This window comes from Sapajus apella, unplaced genomic scaffold, assembly GCF_009761245.1.
Source record: "Sapajus apella isolate SASKATOON/1434 unplaced genomic scaffold, GSC_monkey_1.0 scaffold1, whole genome shotgun sequence".
Taxonomy (NCBI): domain Eukaryota; kingdom Metazoa; phylum Chordata; class Mammalia; order Primates; family Cebidae; genus Sapajus; species Sapajus apella.
The window spans coordinates 43,173,845-43,196,457 of record NW_022436941.1 but is presented as its reverse complement, the minus strand read 5'-3'; the positions used below and the strand labels follow the sequence as shown (position 1 = coordinate 43,196,457).

Genomic DNA, 22,613 nt, shown 5'->3' with positions numbered 1-22,613 from the left:
ACCAAAACCCACTGGTTTACTTCTGTAAAGGGAATGAAGGGCTAAGTTAGCCTAGCAAACAAAGCACACCACTCCAGTTTGAGTCCAAATACACCACCAGGAATGACTCAATAATGTTCACAAAACACAGCTCTGCCATCTCTAGAAAAACAAGCCATTCACTGAAAATACATTCCTACAACAATTGGTATGAATATGGCCTCATTTATTCATTGAACCCTGCTGCTCAGCATTATTTCCTTTGGCAAGATAGAGAGAGGGAGATAGCCCTACAGAGGGACTTGGGCAGCATGGGGTTTGGTCAAATCCACTGAAGAAAGCAGGAAGCTCTTAGTTTAGGGCAAGACTTAGAAACCAGGAGAATCAACTGTGCTGTTAGCACAAGAAAGACGGTCCAAATCCTCGCAGTAACTACAGAAGGGAGTTTAGGAGTGTACAATGGAAGGTAGACATCTCCATTATTGATATCGTAATGATACCAGCATGGTACATTGTCTTTTACTTTTGCAAACAATTTAAAAATTAGTTACTGCCTGTCAATTCTTGTGTGAAAAATTCATCAATACATAATAACGTCATATGCAGAGTTGATCATGTGGAGTGAAGGCATTACTTATTTTTATTTTCAAGAGCATATGGTATGCATTTATGAGTTTAACAAATTAAAAACAATCATGGAAAAGTGTTTGTAACCCAACCAGCATATTTCAAAGGCCTTTTGTAAAATCAAAGGAAAAGGAAAAAACAAACAAACAAACAAACAAAACAAAGCCATTGTCAGCTACTCATTTCTTTTCCATCTTTGGCAAGTGAAACCTAGACTTTCTAAGCAAAGAACAACTAAAAACTCCGGGGGGCTGCAATGCATGGAAAGCTCCTTACATCCACCTTTACCTTGCTGACTCCTAGAGGCTTTCTTCCTCATACAAATTCCTAGTAGGAAATTTTCAGAAATAAACAACATTCTGACACATATTCTAATGGTGGGTAGAGGAAGAATAAATCTTGGAGAACAACAGGTGAAAAACCATTAAATACCCAGGAGAGGGTTTACATTAGCTGTTAAAAAAGGCAGAAGGGGTACTCCTCATAAATAACAAAGAAATCAGGAGGCCCTGTCTCTGAAAAATAAAGGAGAAACTTCTAAACCAAAAAAATGGGAGTAATTAAATGCTGGCTTGCCAACCTTTATAATTGTTTCTGTTGTTTACAGGGGACTTTGGCAGGAGTGGGAAATACTCTTCTACCACCAACCTCTAATGAGGAGGTTTCGGAAGCAGTGCATTTTCAAGTTTCTGCATCAGAAGGTGCATGAGGGCACATGTTCCAAGGAGGCAGGGGAGGTGTATGGAGTAGGTCCAGCATTTGCTTCAGAAGCCATCTGCCTTTATGATCCTTTTGATTTGCATTGAGTACAGGTACCTAAATCAGTTCTGTGCCCAGCCAATGTTCTTTTAATGTATATATTTGGTCAGTCCCTGACTCAATGAGACTGTTTTATATACTTCTTCATGTGTTCTCTGCTTTTAATAAATAAGGTACCAAATTTATATTTGGAAAAATTAGAATAAAGAAAATCTCTTAGGAAAATGATGAGCTGCCTACTGAGTTCACATAACACTAACCTAGACTTGATTGGAAAATCTTACCTGTCGGGAACACTTTGTTTCACGAAGGGCTTTTAGGCTTCCATTCCAGTGCAATAGTTGAAAAATGGTCATCAGCTCCTACAAAACCCAAACACCTATCATTGGTTCCAAAGCAGAAATGTGCGTTGGTGAGAGCTGAGCAGGGCATAACTCTAATTCCCAAATAGATCAGTTAACAGAATGCACAATATTGTCACAACACTTTGGAAATTTCCCAATCCCAGAGTTCCTAGGCTTCTGAAACATTTTCCCTCCCTCCTTTGCTATATCCACAGCATTATATTACATTACTTGTGTAATGAAATGACTAAATACTTGACAAATGTCTTTCAGCATTAAAAATACTACACGGAACAGTTCTATACTCAAGAAATTATTTAAATATACCAGGACATCTGAGAAATAGTGTATAGGCAAGGTTTTACATTGTATCATTTTTTAAAATTGCTCGAGTTGGAGAATATCTTAAAAGATCACCTTTAGAGGAATGGCTAAAGTGTGATACGTCCATACTACTGAACACTCTGCCATCATAAAGATGAGAACATTCCATAAGTTTAAATCGAATTCTATGATGTGTTAAAAGCAAGTTACACAACCCTGTGTGCTGTATGCTCCTATTTGATTAAGAAGATCCCTACACACATGCTTGCTTGTAAATCCCTAGAAGGGTTCCAGTAAGATACAAAAGGATCTGGTAACATTAGCTGTCTCTGAAATGCCAGAGGAGTTCCTGGGGGACAGGAATAGGAGGGAGACCTTCTTGTGACATTATTTTGTAAAACTTACTGTTTTGAATCATGTGACTATGTTATATTTTAAAGAAAACAATTTAACTTTAAAAAATTTAAGCCAAAAAATAAACATACAAATATAGTTAAATAACATTGACAGGAGGCCATTAGTTTGGCCAGAGGTACCGCATTAGGCCTAACAGGCCAAATCAAAACCGAGTCACTCATGCTGAAGTTCTAGATCACCATGCTGAAATGAAGCTGTTTATGTGAGCTTCCTAGAAATCAGGAGAAAAAGACAGATAATTGCCAAATCCCCAAGCAAGCTATTTTTAGCCAGCATAATAAAGAAGTCCCCCCTGCTTTAATCTTTACGAGAGAAGTAACTATGAAATGACCAATCCACTTTCTGTCCTCCGTTTCTACCTTTTTCAGCCCTTTTCTGCCTAAAGCCAACTTCCTCTGCTCAGCTCATCAGAACACTCTATTTTACAGAAGGAGGTGTTACCCAATTCTAAAATTGCAAGTAAAAGTGAGCTAGATCATTAAACTAAATTTATTATAATTTTGTCTTTGGGCAATAGAAAACATATAATGAACAAACTACAGAAACAGTTCAATACTTGTAAATTTATAAATTCAGTAAAGAAAAGTGCCTTGAAATATAGACAATAAAGTTATATTGACATTAAAACTCACACATGGGTTCCAAATCCAAGGGTCAGGCCTGACGACAGCATTCACATTATCAGCACCATCATTTCCTTGCCTTTTGTGACATCAAGGGCAAGCTAAGGTATGTAAGTATACTGAAGATTTTCATTTTCCTAATGTGCTTACAATTAGAAGTTTTCCACTGAAGTTATTTGCATTTCATTTACAGTTTTTTGTGTGTGTGTGTGTTTTTTTTTTGTCAGAGAGATATCTATTGTGGATTAATAGCATAACTACAACCACATAATTATTGAAAAATAACTCTGTACAATCAAGGAACTTTCATGTCTTAAAAAATCTTTATGAAAATTTAACGCAGGCAGGTGTTCCTACTGCCCATTCAAAAAAGCTCTTAGCTGGGCATGGTGGTGTGTGCCTATAGTCCTAGCAACTTGGGAGGCTGAGGCAGGAGAATTGATTGAGCCCAAAAGTTTGAGACCAGCCTGGGAAACATAATATTTTATCTCTTAAAACAAAACAAAAAAGCTGACTTTAATTAGCTGTCTTTACAACTGCCTGCTCAGGAAATATTTTTCTTATGAAAATCGGGAGACTCATAGTCAGGTTTTAGGCATCTTAAAATTATTTGGTAAAATTTAAAACTATCAGAGTATTAGAAGAGCAAATAGCACCTCTCTCATGTCTAAAATTGGTGTTAGAATGAAAAGTTTTTCTTCTTTTCTGTCAGAGATCCAGCTTGGCATTTTGTCTAAGTTCACCGCACAGTAAACACTCTGAGAGCCCACAGACACCTCAGTAAAAGCAAAACCACTTGTGTCTGCTAATTAAAACACATATGAATACCAGCTGGGCTGCTCATTCGGCCCCAAATGGAGACCTCCCTGTCTGCCCAGGGACCTGGGTCCGGTGCCCAGGGATGCCATCCCCTCATGGCCCCTCTCCTCCACATCTTTCTGCCCTTGTTCAGATTTTCACTTCATTACATCACTATGCTAATTTGAAAAAGTGGGAGTCCTTTGTTCTAGAAACCAAATCTCATCCAGTCTGGCTGTCACTGCTGTTCTTCTCAGGCTTTCCATCAAAATACCCCCAGTGGCTGAGGACGGCAAATTTGTGCTGCCCTTCCTACCATACTGACAAACCTACTCACTGAATACTTTGAAGCCATCAAAATGAATAGGAAGGAAGGTTTGTTTTTTTTTTTTTTGTTTTGTTTTTTAATATTTGGGAACCAGTCTCTGATGTAACAGGAAGGCCAATATTTGCAAATAAGAAAAATTTTTTGGTTTTATGTTTTATAAGAATCCATTCAAATTGTGTATTCTATTTATAAATATTGGCCTGGTACGGTGGCTTACACCTGTAATCCCAGCACTTGGGAGGCTGAGGCAGGTGGATCACTTGAGGTCAGGAGTTGGAGACCAGCCTGGGCGACATGGTGAAAACCTGTTTCTACTAAAAATAAAACATTAGCAGGGTATGGTGGTGGGTGCCTGTCATCCCAGCTTCTTGGGAGGCTGAGGCAGGAGAATTGCTTGAACTTGGGAGGCAGAGGTTGCACTGAGCTGCCATCATGCCACTACACTCCCACCTGGGCAACAGAGGCTCTGTCTCAAAAAAGAAAATAAATATCACTCCAGTCCTCCATCTGACCCCCACAACCCTAAATCTTTATGTAAAGTTGAGAACCCAGACACATATACTGGATTTATTTTGTGGCTTCCAGTAGCTAGCTATCTTGGCATTGTTCTTACGTCCTGTGGCCCAGTTTGAGAAACAGCCTATTGTTAACAGGGCTCTTAGTTCCATCCTCCGAGAATTGTTGACTCAGAAACATACTCTTCTTCCTCTGGGGTCTTCTGGGCTCCCTTTCTTACCTCTACACTAACTGCTGTTTCCACTCCATAAGCAACTATCATTCCACCCTGAAAATCTCCTAAGACTTTGGAATTCACAACTCTACTGTGAACAGAGCCAAAACTTTCTCATGCCCCTTGATAACCTTCCTCTTTCAAAAATGTCCCCAAAGAGACTTGAACTGTTTTTGTGTCCAGGGTGAAGGTCATCCTTCTCACTACCTCTGGTTTGTCTAAACTTTTATCCCATCACAAAGCAGCGGTTTTTTTTCTCTCTGGTAACACAACTGCCACTTCCTCAGTGTTGCTCTTAAAATTCCCTAGGGAAGATGACCTCCTTTCCAACTTCTTACATTATATCCCCTTCTAGTTTTTGTCCTCTGTAGAGATATTCTTTTTGCCATCATTATATAAAGTATATTTAAATATTATCACATATTTTTTGTCTCACTTCTTTATTTCCCCTCATAAGATCAAATTCACTATCTTCAAATTTTTCCAAACTATTTGAGATCTCAGCTCAACCCCAGGAAATCTTCGCATGCCTCTGACCGTTTCTATCGGAAATCCTTGCATGATGGCAGAGTGGCAAGGAGAGGGCTGCTGTGGAGTTCTGCTTGCTAGTTTCCCAGTGATTCCTGATGCCTCATGTTTGCTGGCTCACTTTCTACCTGGAGAAGCTCCGTTTCTCTAAAGGAATTCATGTAGCCAGGAGCCATGGAATGTGCCTGTAGTCTCAGCTGCTAGGGAGGCTGAGGCAGGAAGATTGTGATTTTGAGCCCAGCCTGAGCAAAATAGCAAGACTCTGTCTCAGAAAAAAAAAAAAAAGAAAAAAAAAAGAATACATATAAAATTAAAAAAAAAAAAAAAAGGAAATTAGTGTTGTCTTTTCCTGTGAGGGTCTGTTGTACTCCTCACTGAAGTCTTTTGGGCTATGGTGTTTGGTTTGTGGGGTAATCTGGAAACCTGAGGGGCCTGGCTGGACCAACTAGAAAAACAAGAAGTTGGCCTCATGAGGTGAGGCAGGTGAGGTAAGATTTAAATTGAGTGGGGCCAATTACACATGTTCACAGTCTTTTATTTATAATTCTCATATTTTGTTTATCATAAATTTTTTACATGAATTTTGAGTTTGAAAAATATTGCATTATAATATTATTTATCCTGATTATGAAGTTTTTAAGCATCCCTTTTAATTTTGTACCCAAGTCAAATGCCTCACTTGCCTAACCCTCATCTGGTCCCTTCTTGTGGCTCTGTCTCAGGGATGAGCCTGGCTTCACAGGCATGAGGTCTCTGCAGTTGCACAGGGCCCCTGCCTGGTTTAGTGCTCTGCTGTCTTGAAATTCTTGGTACAGCTAGTGCTCGACTTACAACCACGGTCGGGACTGTGGACCGGTCGTAACACGATTTGGTCGTGAGTTGAGTAGGCTATATGTACAGTTGAAATGGTGCACGCGGAGATGGTAGTGCTGCTGGAAGCTGGTCTGCACTGTCGTACGCCCAGCTGGGCAACGTTTGCACTGCCAGACGCGGAGCAGTCGTGGCTAGCGATTGTGGTCGTAAAGTCGAATGGTCGTAAGTTGCATAGGTGGTAAGTCGATCAATACCTGTAATTTTTGAACAAGAGCCCCTGGATTTTCATTTTGCACTGGGCTGGGCCAATTATCTAGCTGGTCCTGGCTAGCAGATTAAATTTAATACAGAATGAAGAATCAAGCTGTGTGTTTTCTTTCCTCTTTGGGAAAATTTCAGTTGCAGCTCTCACTCTTCAGCTTTCCTGGTTTATTTTGTCATTCATTTCATTTAAACCGACAACAAGGGGGCTCTGTCCTCACAGCCTTTCCTGGTGTTGCCTCCTGTTAGAAACAATGTTTGGCTTTTCAGCTACTTCTAGGGAGAAAATGCTCACTGCTTCTTTTTGGAACTCTGTCTAGGAGACTGGCTTGGCTCTGTGATTCATCAGAAATAAGAAAAACAAACACTGTAAATGGAGAACTTGAAAAACAGGTGGGCACCATCTCCCCAACCAACAGAATGGAAGTAAGAGGAAATTTGTTTATGGGATGAGGTTTTAAAAGGCAACCTGGAGAATTTAGCAAAGATGTAAATAAACAACTCTTCTTTGGATTGCATTAGGCTTCAGAATAAATATATTAACCAGCTTCAGTCAAGGTCTGCCTAGAATCTGACCTTGACAAGACCCAGTGACTAGTGCTGATCCCAACCCTCCCGCAAATAGCAGGCAGTTTTCTCTGTGGCAAGGCTACCTCGAAACAGGCATTCCAGCTTCCCTCCCACGAAGTGAAGGTAAGCAGAGGCCTATCATGTTTCCTCTGAGTGCTGGCTGCAGGATGGCCCCCCTTGAAAGCCCGAGGGCAGTCTGGAGACACCAGCCTTGTTTTTATATGGTAGAGTCATCCATAGCTAGATAAAAACACACATCTATTACCCACCAGGGGTACTGGATTGCTGTGTTGGCTGCAGAAACAGCCCAGGTCTGTGGTCGATTCCCATTATGTGTAGACACAAGCAGATGTATTTAACCCAGGCCACTAAGGAATGTGCCAGGTCCCAGCAGGCAAACTTGGGCTGGTGGAAGGAAAAGGGATGCACACCACAGGCCCTCCTCCTGCGGAAGGGAGTGTGGATTTTCCCTGCCCTCACATCTTCCTCTTCCTTTGTTCCCATCCTGTATCCAGACTCCTTTAGGAGAATTTATGAAGCATGTCCACAGTCGGATTCAAATTATTATTTCGCATATTTAAACACCTTACTACAGACCACACAGAAAACATATAGCCTATAGCAAAGCAATTAAAGTATTACTAAAAGAGGGTTGAGTAGAGCCTTTCATAGTACTTGGAAGGAATTTTAAGAATTTTTCTTTTTTTAAATCTCACCTTCCCCCATCTTTGGCAGACTAAACCAATCACACTGAAAATCATTCTTAATTTTTCCAAAAATAGCACTAAATCACATCCAAGCTACTATGTACTGGAGTAGGCAGTGTTCATTCCATAATAAAAGAAGTAAAATATTATTTGGAGGAGGAAGAGGAATTAAATGAAATTCCTGTTTGGGGGAAGCTTTATGCCAGATGCTTTATAAATGTCACACTACTTAAGTCCCACAAAAAAAGTCCTACAAAATGGGCATGATTATTTCTATTTTATAGATGAGAAAACTGAGTCTCAGAATGGACAAGCTCAGAGATGGCAAGTGGTAGAGCAGGCTTCACACATAGGTCTCTGTATGGATGTTTTTTAAAGTTTATATGCTTTCTCTTGAAAGGACACCTCTGTTTAAAAAAAGTTTTTCCTCTGTTTAATTTTAGATTGTTATGAAAAAAGGGACCTTTTACAGATTGACTCTTTTATCCTAGAATAGGGTCCCTGAACCATTTTGTGCAGGTTCAAATAGAGTTAGATTAGACAAAGTTGTCAACGAAATCTATCCAGTAGCCGCAAAGAGTCCTTCAGAAATACATATAATAAGGGTTTTTTACTTCACTGAGCATTCACCATACCTCAGGCACTCTTTTGGATGCTACCCATATCATCCCATTTAATCCTCACAATAGCACTGGGAGGAAGGTAGTGTTATTCTCTCTGATTTACACACAAATGAGGAAACAGATTTTGAGGTAAGGAACAGAGCTAGGCTTAAACTGGCCAGCCCGCTGCAGAGCCTGGGTCAGAGCCACTGAACTGACATGCGCCCCATTCACTTCAGAGGACAGGCTTAAAGGATACCTTGCTGCTTCCTAACCAAGACAGGCGGTGTCACAGGTCAGTAACCATGGCCGCTTAAGGATAAAACTGGATGACCAAGATTTAGGATGGGTGAAGAAAATGCATTTTTGCTGCACTCATACAGAAGGCTAATAGATAATATTTATTTTTTAAAAATGTGCAGGGGGGCCATATCCATCTGAGAAGTTGTTATACCATTGTGGTCAGGAAAGGAGTTTGAAAGGCACCGAAGAAGGTATTTAAAAGTTGTGGCTCCAGAAGGGCTCAGCTCACCATTGTAAATTATACCGTGAGGAACGTTTTTGCCCACGAAACCTTACACCTCTGATTGCTTCTTGGAATATAACCTAAGAAAACAGAATTTCTAGGGGAGAAGTCTCTTTGTTATATTGCATTCTGATTCCTACCAGCATTGCATGTGTATAGATGTTCAGTTGCACTGCACTGGAGTTAAGATTTTTAGAGGGAAGCACATTTCATGCTCAATCACTACTAAATTTCTATCTGTCCAGCTCAATATAGATAATAGTCAGATGTGTGAGTTCAGAGATCAGACTGCCTGATCCTGAACCTTAGTTCTGCCACCCTTCAATGATATCATGAGGGTAACGATAGGATCTACCTCATACAGTTATTATGAGTGTTAAACTATGATACTATGTGTTAAATACTAAGCATGGGCCAAAGTAAGCATCCAAGTGTCAGCTGTTATTACTATTGTTATTAACAATATATTTTAGAAATAATAGGTAATATTGTTCCTAATCTCTTGTTATTTGTCAGCGGTGGATGAAAAAGGGTTACATATTGTTAATTTTTTTTTATTTGGTTGATGATAGGAGGTGGCAGAACTTGTTTAATAGAAAACCAGACCCAAGGAGGGTATTGTTCAATATACACTGCAGGAAATTTCAGAAGTCATAGAACTTCTGAAAATTAAGAAGCAGATGGTAACAACCAACATTTCAAACTGTTTGAATTGGTTTGAGGGGAACTTTGTACTGAAGGGCAGGTGAAACGTTATAGAATCAAAAGAATGTGGTGTACCTCACCTATTTCTTAGATTTATCTTTCACTGTCCTTTATAAATGCAAATATTGTTGCCTGATTGCTTGTTTGTTTAGGCCTATGAAATGTGGCTACCATGCTGGATTCCAGGAGGGTTAATTTAAAATGACCAAAACCACTTAATACCAAAAGATTATTGGGTCAGGAGATGTTAGTGATAAGAGCTGCATTTCTCTTAGGCTTCTGGATTGGATAATCAAATAAACATGTGGCATACAGGCAAGGTACCTGAAACTCCAGCATGGTCTTCCCCATGTTTGACTCCAGCATGTAGTGATAGGCTCCAACACTAGTGCTGGGGTCGTCTGCATCATCTAAAGTGCCCTTGGGAAAGAAAGCAGAGAAAAGAAATTACTGATTTTTCCTACTCTTCTTTGAGAATGGTCACAAATTAATTCTGTGACCACAAAGCAAGACTTCTATTATTGTTATAACCCAAACAGATGTTCACTCTACAACCAAGTCTCCAGTTGATGTGAGGGTTTTGTAATCAATTTGAATTGGGCTTTTGATTAGAATGCTGTTATATACTCTCTGATAGAATAATTTTCCAAAAGAAGACATTTCTGTACGATTGCACAGGGTTTTGTTGGTGGTGGTGGTAATATTTGCATGGCTGAGCTCTGAGGCTGCCTTCATTGGTTATTGAAATCTTGAAACACGACTTTGCTCTGATTCCAATGATAACCAGGCAAGATTATATAATTGACATGGAAAGAATTTGTCAGTTGTATGGACCATTCATATTTTACTGCTGTGATTCTTAATAGGAACTTTTCATAATATGCTGGTGTTTAGCCTGGAGACATGGATCATGGTTTATATTTTTCACTCCTGTACCACTTAATCTTTAGGAAACGAGGTGGGTGGGTGATGGGTAGAAATGAAATTCCCTTTCAGTTTGGGTGTGGGGAGTGGTGCTGAGAAGCTAAGACAACTTTGGTATGGCCTTTGGGCCAGCTCTTCCGTATGCTATGGATGTGGATTCCTGGGAAGGTGGGCAATGGTGACTTTGAGACTGAACAAACAAGTGCCAGCATCAGATAGCAGCAAATTTATAGCTTTTGAATGCAGTAACATTAACACACTGCTGCTGAAATATTTATGTGGGCTTTTTAAATATCCCAGAGGAAATCCATCTAGAAGCATGCAAACCATATATATATATTCTGTTTCCTTAGAAATTTCCATTAAAAAAATGATAAATTACTTTTACACTGAGGGCCCTTCCCTGCTCCTGAATAAATTTCACACTTATATAAATCAGGCATCATTTTCCTAACCTCTCTTCCTCACAAGCACTTGAAATTTACAGGACTGGAAAATAAAGGCTTCCTTTCATCCTCAGACCAGATACAGAGCAGAACTCCCTGCCATCTCCCAGCTAAGTCAATCACTCTTCTTCCCCTGCTCCTTCCTTATCTCTCCTTTAGCGATAAGAAGATTTATGAGGGGAAAAGGGCCACATCTAGTCTGATAGTGTTTCCTTCATCATCAGCAGCTGCACCAGAATGACAGCGCCTTTCTAGTTAGGGGAAACAGAGAAGGAAATCTCAGGTGGGGTTTATCTGTGCTAAAGGCAAGCCGGAGGAAGCCAATCTCTTTAGTAATGCCAGGTTCCTGCCCTTGAGCACACACAGGGAGATACTTGCCACAGGTGGGGACCCAAGGCTTCTTCCTTGGCTTATAGTTTGGAAGAAATGGGAGTTGGGAGCTCCAAATCATTCATGGAACAAATATCCTGTTCTGTATTGCTATATTAAAAAAAAAAGTACTATCTAATTTTTAAGACAGGTTGTTTTGCTCTTTTTCATTTGTGTTCATTACAGAAATTTTCAAAGCTCTCCGAAGAGGTAATTGATATTAACCATAGTAATTCTAATAGCTAACACATATTGAGCATATGGTTTTTTCCATATCTAAACGGTCTGTATTTCCTTAAAAATGCAGATTGTAGGGCCCCACAATGGCTGGGGAACTGGCACTTTCAGTAAATACTTAAGATAATTTTCATGATCTTTCAAGTCTGGAGAAAACAGAGGTAGTTGTTCACTAGATTAAAGCAGCTTTCCACTTTATGTGTTCTCAGGCCCTAAAAGAATCAACACTCCTCAAAAAGCAAACATTCACTAAAACATATCGAGGTGGATCCATGATCTACCTTGATTTGAAGCTTGATTAATTGTGATCCAGAGAGATTAAAAAATATTATTGAGATGTGTGAATTTTATGATTTTCCAATGTAAGTATTCTTTTTTCCTGAAAATTAACAATTTAATTGGTAAAAATTGAATCTACAGAATTCTTTAAATAAGAATTTGCTGGCCAAGTGCGATGGCTCATACCTGTAATCCTATCACTTTGGGAGGCCGAGGTGGGCAGATCATGAGGCCAAGAGATTGAGATCACCATGGTCAACATGGTGAAACTCCGTCTCTACCTAAAATACAAAAATTAGCTGGGCGTGGTGGCACATGCCTGTAGTCCCAGCTACTCGGGAGGCTGAGGCAGGAGAATTGCTTGAACCTGGGAGGCGGAGGTTGCAGTGAGCTGAGATCGCACCACTGCACTCCAGCCTGGTGACAGAGTGAGACTCTGTCTTAAAAAAAAAAAAAGAAAAAAGAATTTGCTCATGTTAGCATCTCTCCTGATTCAAATGCTTTAGAATTCTCAATGCAGCCACCTCCTCCTCCCCTTCCTGGTGGGTACTCACGCTGGTGGAGGCTACTGCTTCCTGAACACTTTCCATAATGAATTCCTTGGTGATCCTGCGGGAGGGCAGCTCATTGAAGAGGGAGTTGATCAGGGCCACTTTAGCTGCATCCCGCCTGGCCTCAGCTCTACTTAAGCAGCACTTGAGGAGGGAAGGAAAAAAAGGGTCATTCAAGGATTTAGCATTTCACCATTCCACTCCTGCATCAATGGGTCTCTGGACATTTCTATTTATGCATTTACTGTCCACATCTATTCTTTTCATATCCATTGCTGATCTCCCTGAAGATCCTGCAGATTTTCTTTCAGCTCTAGAGTGCATGCAAATATCTTGGTTGATCTTCAATTGCTTATTGTCTTATTTTACAGTCATTGAATGTCTACTATATGTCAGAGGCTTTGCATACTCTGTTAATGAGTAATGATAAATAAATAATGGCTATTATTGTGTGCTAGATAATTTATATTCATTATCGGGCCTTCCTCAAATACCTATTTCAGAGAAAAAAATGTAAAGAAAGGAGAAAAGCAAGGAAATTGGAAATACTTGTAACACAATAATTAAGAACACAAATTCTAGAGTCAGCCTGTTTGGGTTCAAGTTTCAGCTCTGGCATTTACTGACTACAAGACCTTGAGTAGGTCAGTTGGTCTCTCTGCACTTCAATTTCCTCCTCTATAAAATGGGAATAATTGTAAGGTTGAGGTTAGGATCAATTGTTTAATATAGATAAAGCACGGACAATAATTGGCACATAGTAGCATTTACGAGAACAGGCCAGCCAGACCTTTTTATCTCCAGGTTAGTACAAGGATGCTGCTGTCAATATCTTTTGCTCTTGTATTTCCAACATTTATCCTCCACCTTCCTTCTAGTAACAGATCCCTGATTTTCTTGAGGACTAGACTTTCCCCCTTGCTCTCAGTCCATGTGGTTTTGGTGGGACATACTCCATTCAAACCTTCTTGAAGTTAGGGGCATAGGCAGCCTATGATTAGTGACTCATAAAAAAAATTCAGTCCCCTCAAATATAATATTGCTCTCCATCCTCCTAGACTGGCTTCTGCGGCTCATATGGATCTGGTCAGCGCATCCTGATTCTTTTCTGTCCTCCCTGTCTCTGAACAACTAACAACTCCCATTATTCAAGTTCTGGTTTGGCATGGATCCTGGGAGTGCAGATACAGGGACAAGTCCCATGAGCACTGGACTGTCCCTGGACCCCACACCTTTTGGAGAGCTCAGGAGTTGATGGCCTCTCTCCTACAGGTTCCTGTGGACTCAGGGATAAGTGTCTAGGATCCTGGACTCCTAGGGGGAAACAAGTCCCAGGAAGAGAAGTCCAGGCCCAGGTCCTGGAGTCGTTGGACAAATAGGGAAGCGAGACTCTCTGATCTCCAAGGTTCCTACTACCTAAAATGCATGATTCTCAGAATCAGTAGTTGTTGATGACTGATGGGAAAGTAAAGGAAATATACCAAAGATCACGTTTCATTTTAGTTTCACAGAGCAAGGGCTCTGTACCACCAAGAGAAGAAAGCCAAATTCCTCTCATTTGCTTTCACAACATCCCTGCCTCCATCCTATCTGCCCTAGGTTTACCATCTCTGCACTATCCCGGGAACACTCCAGACTTATGCTGTCATGTCCTCTGGAGACCTGTCTTCTCCTCCCCATCTCCACAAACCTAGTTGGAGTGCCCTGAAGCCAGGTTCCAGGCTCTCTGTGATTGTTCCTCAACCTTCTGGAACAGTAGTGCCTATATAATGATCCTGTCCTTGACTGTGGGTAACTTCTTGCCCACCCCCTCTCCCAGCCCCCAGGCCTGGGAGGAGCCCTCATATACTTTTGTTTTTAAAGACTAATTCTCCTTCTGTGGCCCAGGCTGTGTGCAGTGATGCAATCTTAGCTCACTGCAACCTCCACCTCCTGGGCTCAAGTGATCCTCCCCCATCAGCCTCCTGAGTAGTTGGGTCTACAGGTACTTGGGACCATGCCTGGTTAATTTTTGCATTTTTTATAGAGATAGGGTCTCACTATGTTGCCCAGGCTGGTCTCAAATTCCTAGGCTCAAGCGATCCAGCCGCCTTGACCTCCCAAAGTGCTGAGATTACAGGGGTGAGCCACTGCCTCCCCTTGTGTATTTCCTTTTTTATTTTATTTTTTATTTCAATCGTTTTGGATACAGGTGCTTTTTGGTTATGTGAATAAGTTCTTTGGTGATGATTTCTGGGAATTTGGTGTACCTGTCACCTGAGCAGTATATTCTGTATCCATTATGTAGTCTTTTATCCTTCACCCACTCCCAACCTTCTCCCCCAAGTCCCCAAAGTCTATTATGTCATTCTTATGCCTTTGCATCCTCGTAGCTTAGCTCCCACTTATAGGAGAAAACATACAATACTTGTTTTTCCATTCCTGAATTACTCCACTTAGAATAATGGCCTCCAGCTCCACCCAAGTTGCTGCAAAAGACATTATTTTGTTCATTTACATGGCTAAGTAGTATTCCATGATGTACCACATTTTCTTTATCCACTCATTGATTGATAGACACTTAGGTTGGTTCCATAGCTTTGCAATTGCAAATTGTGCTGCTATAAACATGAGTGTGCACGTGTCTTTTTCATATAATGACATTTTTTTTCCTTTGGGTAAATAAATACCCAGTAGTAGAATTGCTGGATCAAATGGTGGTTCTACTATTAGTTCTTTAAGGAATCTCCATATTGTTTTTGGATATTTCTTGAGCATCCTCCACTGGCTGAGCCAGGCTCAGAGCTTGGAGTGCTGTACATGGTGAGTGTGTTGATGAAGTAGTTACAAGACTTTTGAAATGGCAAGAACATGACACTGAGGAGAATTAAACACAAAAAAATAACAAAGGCCAACCAACCAAACAATATTTGCCAAGAGTGTAACAAAGCAGAACAATTAAGGGCAGGCAGAAGAAAATATTATAACTTAGAACAACAACAAAAAATCACTCATAACAAAAGAGTGATTTTCTATATAGCATTTGAATGAAGAATGGAGCTGAAGTTCCAGAATGAGTGTGGAAAGTAGTTGGGCTTTTTTTTTCTTGGTGTTGAGTAACAAGCAAGAAGGATTTGGGGGAAGCTTTAGAGAGCAAGGCCATTCAAAGTTTAGACCTCTTCCAAGTTTTAGGCGACGTGTATGAAACCAGGATGATTTTGACAAGACAGATTAGCTTTGTGTTATGGGCTTGGCTGAAAATTTATAAGACATTGGGTCACCAATCTTTCACTAAAGCTTGAGTGCCATCTCTTTTAGGAAGCTTTCCCTGACTCTTGGGAAAGAGAGGCATTGAACCCATGGCACTGTAACTCTTTGCCAGTGCTCTGCCCCCGCCATCCCCTGGCTGTGAGCTCCCTAAAGGCAGAGCCTATGAATTAGTTGTCTCCTGCATCCTGTGGCCTAGTTTGCTGAATTAGCAACAATACAGCCTAAGAAACTAAAAAACAAGTTGCTAAAGCACTGGACATAATGTTCAAGAAATCCTCATAAAGAAAAGAATGAAAGATATATAATTTTTATTTTTTAAATGGGCGCAATTTCAATAAACCTTCTATGTTATGTGTAACTTAGTAACAGAAAAATATATTAATGAATTTCAGAGGAATAATTGGTCATTGCATTCAGATTCTTTGAGGTGACCATTTTTGCCTGAGTGTAGGGTATGTTTACTAATTCTTTGGAAAAATCCATTCCCCTTTAAAAATGTTTTTGCAAGTATTACCTGACATCTGTAGGAACAGCTCATTTTAATAGGAATTTAGCTTTACAAAATCTATCCTAGAGCTCTTGGGGTTTTAGAATTTAGAGAATTAGATTCAGATCTGGGCACTCTTCAGAAACAACTTCTATCTAAATAATAGCAATTTAAACCATCTTTTATGGAGAGAGAGACCTAGTAAACACTAGTTAGATAAAAGAAGCTATCTATTTTAAATAAGACCAGCTAAGTACTAGATCAAAAGCGCCACATACGTTTACAACCAAATAGCACTGCTCCGAGATCAAAGTGTAGCCCGGCTGAGAGAACAGAAGAGCCTTAACTTAGAAAGCATGAAAAAGGACTACGGAGACCTAACCAATATCATGATTTTAAAGCAGACATATGTCTATGCTTATTTTATTGTTTCAATGTACAGAATCTTTGCTTAAAATGGGGAGAAAGTGTTCCAATTAATAAGTACATAAAATAAAATAAATTCTGAGCCATCAAAGGGCTTTTCTTGCTATTGTTCTTGGCATTTCTGAAAGACAAGTACTTCAAAATGTCTATAATGTTAACCAGCCGCTTTCTTCTAAATTCTGGAACTACAAATCCCAGCCAGTAAGGGCTGCGTATTTTTCTCTAGGGATCTTTTAATGGGCCCTCTCAACCCATAATGACCTTTACGTGGGGAAGAAATTTAGCCAAATGACGATCTACTTGGTTGCAATCTAAATCAGAATGTGAATGTTGCTGTAAGAACAGGCACTGTTAAAGTTACTATCAAACAGTGGGAAACTGTCAGAAAATAAAATACGGTAAGTGACAGGACATTTTATGGATGAGCCCAAACCAGTCGTCAAAGACATCAATTGGGGAGCGAGTGAAGTATGATGTTATTTCAAAGTAACTTCCTGCTAGACTTATACTTCCCAAGTTATACAGTTTATTCTTGCTATTTTTCAACCAGGCCCTAATCATAAATATAGATTTGTAAACCGTGTCTTTTCTGTTAACCATTCTTACTTGTTAATATAGAAAGACAACTTCTGTCCTTTGCACTTTGTGAAAGTGCAGAGCTGGGATATTTAATAGGCCAGATTTTACTAAAGTCAGCTGTGGATTTCTTAGGCGTGTGGAGCCACATGCTTTCCGAGTGGCCAGCAGACCTCACTCAGACATTTATCTTGATGTTCAGATGCCTTTCATTTGCTGGTAGACTATAAACCACTATAATCATTTCAAAGCCTCCTGGCTCTGATCTAAAATTAAAAGTAAAAAAGAAAAAGAGTGACCATGGCATTGCTCAGGAAAACTATGCAAAGGCAGTGGTAGGTAGTTTGTAAGATTCCCCAGTGACCCCTGGCCCCGGCATTCACACCCTTGTGTAGTCCTCCCCTATACTGCACCAGGGTTCGTTTATGTGACCAATAGAATATGGTAGAAGTGATGGCATATATCTTCCCATACTAGGCTATAAAAGATGGCTTCCATCTTGGTCCCACTTGCCTTTTTTTCTAAAAGAAGAGAAGTGGAACCAAGGAGAAAAGTTACTGGCTTGGGGAAAGGCAACTGCCATGTTATGAGCAGTCCCATAGTAAGGCACACACGGCAGATAACCAAAGCCTTCTGCCAGCAGCCATCTGAGTAAGACTGGAAGCTGATCCTCCAGGCCTGAGCAAGCCTTCAAATGACTGCAGCTCCAGCTGACAGCTTACCAAAAGCAACCTCCTTCTAGAAGACCTTGAGTCAAAACCACTCAGCTAAGCTGCTTCCAGATCCCTGATCCTCGGAAACTGTGCAAGACAGTAAATGTTTGTAAGTTTTCAGGCAATTTGTTATACAGCAATAGATAACTAATACAAAGGCTTTGCTCACCACGGACAATTAAGAAGTCTCAATGAAAGGAATCTGCATTGCTGGCACTATGTGCTTGGCACTATGCTGAGCACTTTCTGTTTATTATCACACGTTGTTACCACAACAATCCTATAAAGTTGGTTTTTTATTATCCTTATTTTGCAGGTGAGGAGATAGAGGCTTAAAGAGGTTGTATATCCCAAGGTCACACACCTTAAGACGTGAACAAAACAAGATTTACCCTCAGGTCTGTCTGACTTGAGAGTCCAGATATTTAACCACTTTGCTATTTTGCTCTTCATAGAAATGGCCACCCACTTTGGAATAAAGAGGATATATAATTTGCCTAAGGTCACATAGCAGTCCCTAAATCAATACAGTATTTTAGACAAAGCTTCAACTTTGCTCTTTTATGGGTCATTTTGATATAAGACTATAAAGGATATAAGACCTTATCTTATATCCTTTGTCACAAGGATATCTCCTCCAGTGACAAACTTGACTTCATTTAGAAGAAAAGGCCAGGGAAGATCAGTACACTGTGGGGATGTGGTACTCATTGAGGACGGGAAGATGCTGAAATTATCTCAATATCCTCATCCCTCCTATTGTTCTTCTTTGGTTGCTTTCCTGGACTTTAGGGAAAAGGCAAATGGAAGTAGAAAGGCCAGCTGTGACTAGACCAGAGATCAAATGTTACCCTGTAGGAAGAATCTTCCTTCTAACCAGAAGTACTATCTTGATTAAGTACGGGACCAAGAGATTTTGGAATTCTACCATGTAAGGTTGCTCAACATTTCAAGACGTATTGCTAGCTCTTCAAGAGTAAAAGTCATTTAAATTAAACTTCCCTCGCTGGGCATGGTAGCTCATATCTGTAATCCCAGCACTTTGGGAGGCTGAGGCTGGAGGATCACTTGGGCTATGGAGTTTGAGACCAGCCTGGGCAATGTAGTGAGACCTTATCTGACTAAAATTCCGAAAATAAATAAATGAAACAAAGAATAAACTTCCCCAGCTCTGATGAATAAAAAATTCCCCCCAAAACCAGCTCATTTTGGCTCTGTATGTTATCATAAATTTAGATGACCAACAAACCACCAGGACTCTATCAAGTATACTATGAAGATTACTGCCAAGCCTAGGCCAGGAGTTTGGATCAATAGTTCGAAGACTTTAGTGTTCATAGTACAATTACCCAGAAACTTCTTAAACATGTGCATTCCTGAGCCCTAAGCTGACTACTGAATCAGAATCTCTTGAGCTGTATCATGGTGGGGGATCTGCATATCATAAGATTTCCAGTTGATTCTGACACACATGGACCATGACTCCTCTTAGAGGAATGTTGGCCAAACCTCTGCCCCTGCCATGTCTCATTTCTAACAGGCAGGGGCAGAATCAAGTTTTTTGGGGCCTGAGGCTTACACAATTTGGGGGCCCTTGTTTAAGAAAAACAATATGGGCTGGGCGCGGTGGCTCAAGCCTGTAATCCCAGCCCTTTGGGAGGCCGAGGCGGGTGGATCACGAGGTCAAGAGATCGAGACCATCCTGGTCAACATGGTGAAACCCCGTCTCTACTAAAAATACAAAAAATTAGCTGGGCATGGTGGTGCGGGCCTGTAATCCCAGCTATTCAGGAGGCTGGGGCGGGAGAATTGCCTGAACCCAGGAGGCGGAGGTTGCGGTGAGCCGAGATTGCGCCATTGCACTCCAGCCTGGGTAACATGAGTGAAACTCCGTCTCAAAAAAAAAAAAAAAAAGAAAAAGAAAAACAATATGAAATTAAAAATAAAAAAAGTTGGCATTGTGACTTACAAGGAGCCTCTGCAGAAGCTTCATTGTCTTCATTTTAAAGCCACTTCTGCTAACATCAGAAGTGCTAATTTCTCATTAGAGAAACCGCTTCTACCCAAGAGTCAAGGAAAGTAGCGTTCAGGTTTTTAAAAAGTCTTTTATGATAGTTCTTCTAAAATTCGATCCTTAGAAAGTACTTAAGCGCTGCTGACTTAACTAACTGAGGTCTTAATTTAACTTTTATGCTTGGCAGTTTTTATTTCTTCTAGGATTATTTTCCAGGGTGTCACACTATGTAATGTCAAGATTCAGCCAAGATTAATTTGTTGACCAGCAGGCTGTCCTGAAATAAAATAACGGCTAGTTAGCTATTTAGCATGAACAGAAGTTCTTATACTAATTGAGATAAAATTTGGGTAGTCATGCATGTGTTATAAATAGAAATGCCTAATATGAATTTAGTTTTATTATTGATTATTCATAAAATACTTTAAAACTATTTGTAGGTATATTACTGATTGTAGAACCATCTTTGAGTCAAGCTGAAGCAATTCAGATGTGAAACAGTAACTTTCCTGGTAGACCTCATCTGACTAATGATTTTTTCCTATGCTTTGTATTAGAAAATAAGCAGGATACACGTGTTGAGTAGTTGTTTCTATGATCTAAGGTTTTACTGTACTTATATCCCAACTACAGTGGTTTCTTTAGGGACGCATATTGAAGGACATCAATACAAGTAACTTTCTCTCCATCTTAAACAACGGACTTTCTAGAATTATTTATACATGTGTTTTAAAGGCATCAGGAGAAAAATGGTCTCCAGATCTAAAACATATAAAACACATTTTAGGCACATTTTTATTGGTACCTCCCAGTGGTAGTCAAGGAGTTGAAACATGGTCTGTAAGAAGCAGAATTAAAAAAAGAAGAAGAGTAATATAATAGCTAATGTGACAGATTGTATCTATTTGCAGATTCAAAGCTGAAGGTGCTGTCCTCACTGGGGTCAAGGGCAGGTCAGTGTTATTTAGGTGGCATTCATTCAACAGCACATGGCACCCAAGGGGTTTTCCAAAGCTGGGTCTTTGCAGGTGGCAAAACCAAATAAACTGACCCTGTGAGAGGTGAGAATTCTTGCCCAAATCCTTTAGGCTGTTAGGTCTGTCATTCAGGTGGTTGGGAACATTTTGCTTTTGTGACTTGGAGTCTGACTTTTAGCAAGTGACTTGGAGAGTTTGCGCATACTGCCTGCCAGCTCTGGTCAGTGTCACCAACACCTCAGTTTCATCCTGACAGCAAGCCTTCTGCATGAATGCCACAAACCAGGCCCTGCTGCAAATGGACCCCTTTCAGTGCTTTAAAACCTTGACTACCCTGACCAAGGCATGAACATTTGCATGTGTTCCAATTTATCTAATTGTGGATATATTAGCATTTTTTTCTCCTTCCAGATGGTGATGTGAAAAAGGGCAACCGCTGGAACTCAGTCACCCAAGTTAATATCGTGTCTATCCATAGGTCAGGCTGGCTGCAAGTATGTTGGGAACAATTTAGAGCCCTGTGTGTGCTGGGGATGGGGGTCTTAGCTAGGTGTGGGGGAGGGGACTGCTCTGGGAGTCCAATTTTCAGAGAAAACTCACCAGTTCCTGTCAACTGAAAGAAATGTTTCATGCACATGGTGGGTCAGAATGTTATTTTTATAATATAAACCACCTGGCCTTCTGGTTTACCTCTGCCGCAACGCTATTCTACACGCATACCTAGACCAAGATCCCTGGTAACTATTACAAGTCTATGTTGTGCTTTGCTCCTTGAGGTTTTATTCTTTTCCTTTCCTTTTTTTCTTCTATGCTTTTTCTTTTTTCAAGTTAAGGTGAAGACAAGATGAATTGATCAGGGCTCAAGATTTGGGTTTATTTTTATAGTTGCTTTGATGTGAAAGGACTTGGCTCTGATTGCATAAGAGGGATGGAAGGGGAGGTAGGGAGAGATGGAGTCAGACTTTCTTCCCCACTCAGCCACTCACCGAGCCAGTGAGCATCTTTCTAAAGTTAATGAACTAGGGGCTGGGAGACTCCTGTGGAGATAGTCCAAAGTCTTTATTTACCATGGGGCCTTTCCTAAGCATTTCTTTCACTACATTCTATATTTGGAGGTCAAGCATTTCTATTCACTTTGCTTAATATAAAAAAGAAACAGATTAAAGTTAGGGAAGGAGGCTGGGGAATAAATAAAGGGTCTCATTAAAACAATATGCACTCCCAATTTCATGGGCAAGTCATTAAGTTCTGATAATTAGCTGACATATGACTTTCGAATGGTTATAACTAACCTTCCCATCTTTGGGTCTCATTAGTTATAAAACAGGATGCTTTCCTGTGGAGATTTCCACCAGGAAATACCTTCTTTAGAAGTTAAGTTACATTGCATAGCATGTCGTCCATCTGAGTCAAGGTATACCACCCTAGAGGCATAGAAGAGGTCATGGATAATTTCAAATAGAAATACTAGGCATTAAAACAGCATTAGTGCTGGGCAATAGTCTCAAGTTTATAGCAGGAACTAAATCTCTATTTGGGATATGGAATGTCAAGGCCAGACCTTATTTAATACTCAGCAAAAAGAGCATTACGATTCCGTTTAGTCGAGTGTATGAATTAATCAAATTTTGTCTTAGTCATTCTCTCCTGGGAAAAACTTAATTTTATAAACTTAGTTTATTGTGATTTAAATGTACTTTTAATTCCCTGGACTTTGAGAAGAC

At 40.2% G+C, this 22,613-nt stretch overlaps 1 protein-coding gene across 1 annotated transcript in view; it reads right to left on the bottom strand.

Annotated features, from left to right (window-relative positions):
* Window positions 1-22,613, bottom strand: part of LIX1 (limb and CNS expressed 1) — a 51,400-nt gene that overhangs the window by 3,244 nt on the left and 25,543 nt on the right. The window contains exons 3-5 of the mRNA XM_032275663.1: window positions 12,451-12,591; window positions 9,966-10,061; window positions 1,650-1,727 (exon numbers count right to left, since the gene is read on the bottom strand). Of these exons, the coding sequence (XP_032131554.1) occupies window positions 1,650-1,727; window positions 9,966-10,061; window positions 12,451-12,591 (315 nt within the window). The remainder of the gene's footprint in view (window positions 1-1,649; window positions 1,728-9,965; window positions 10,062-12,450; window positions 12,592-22,613) is intronic.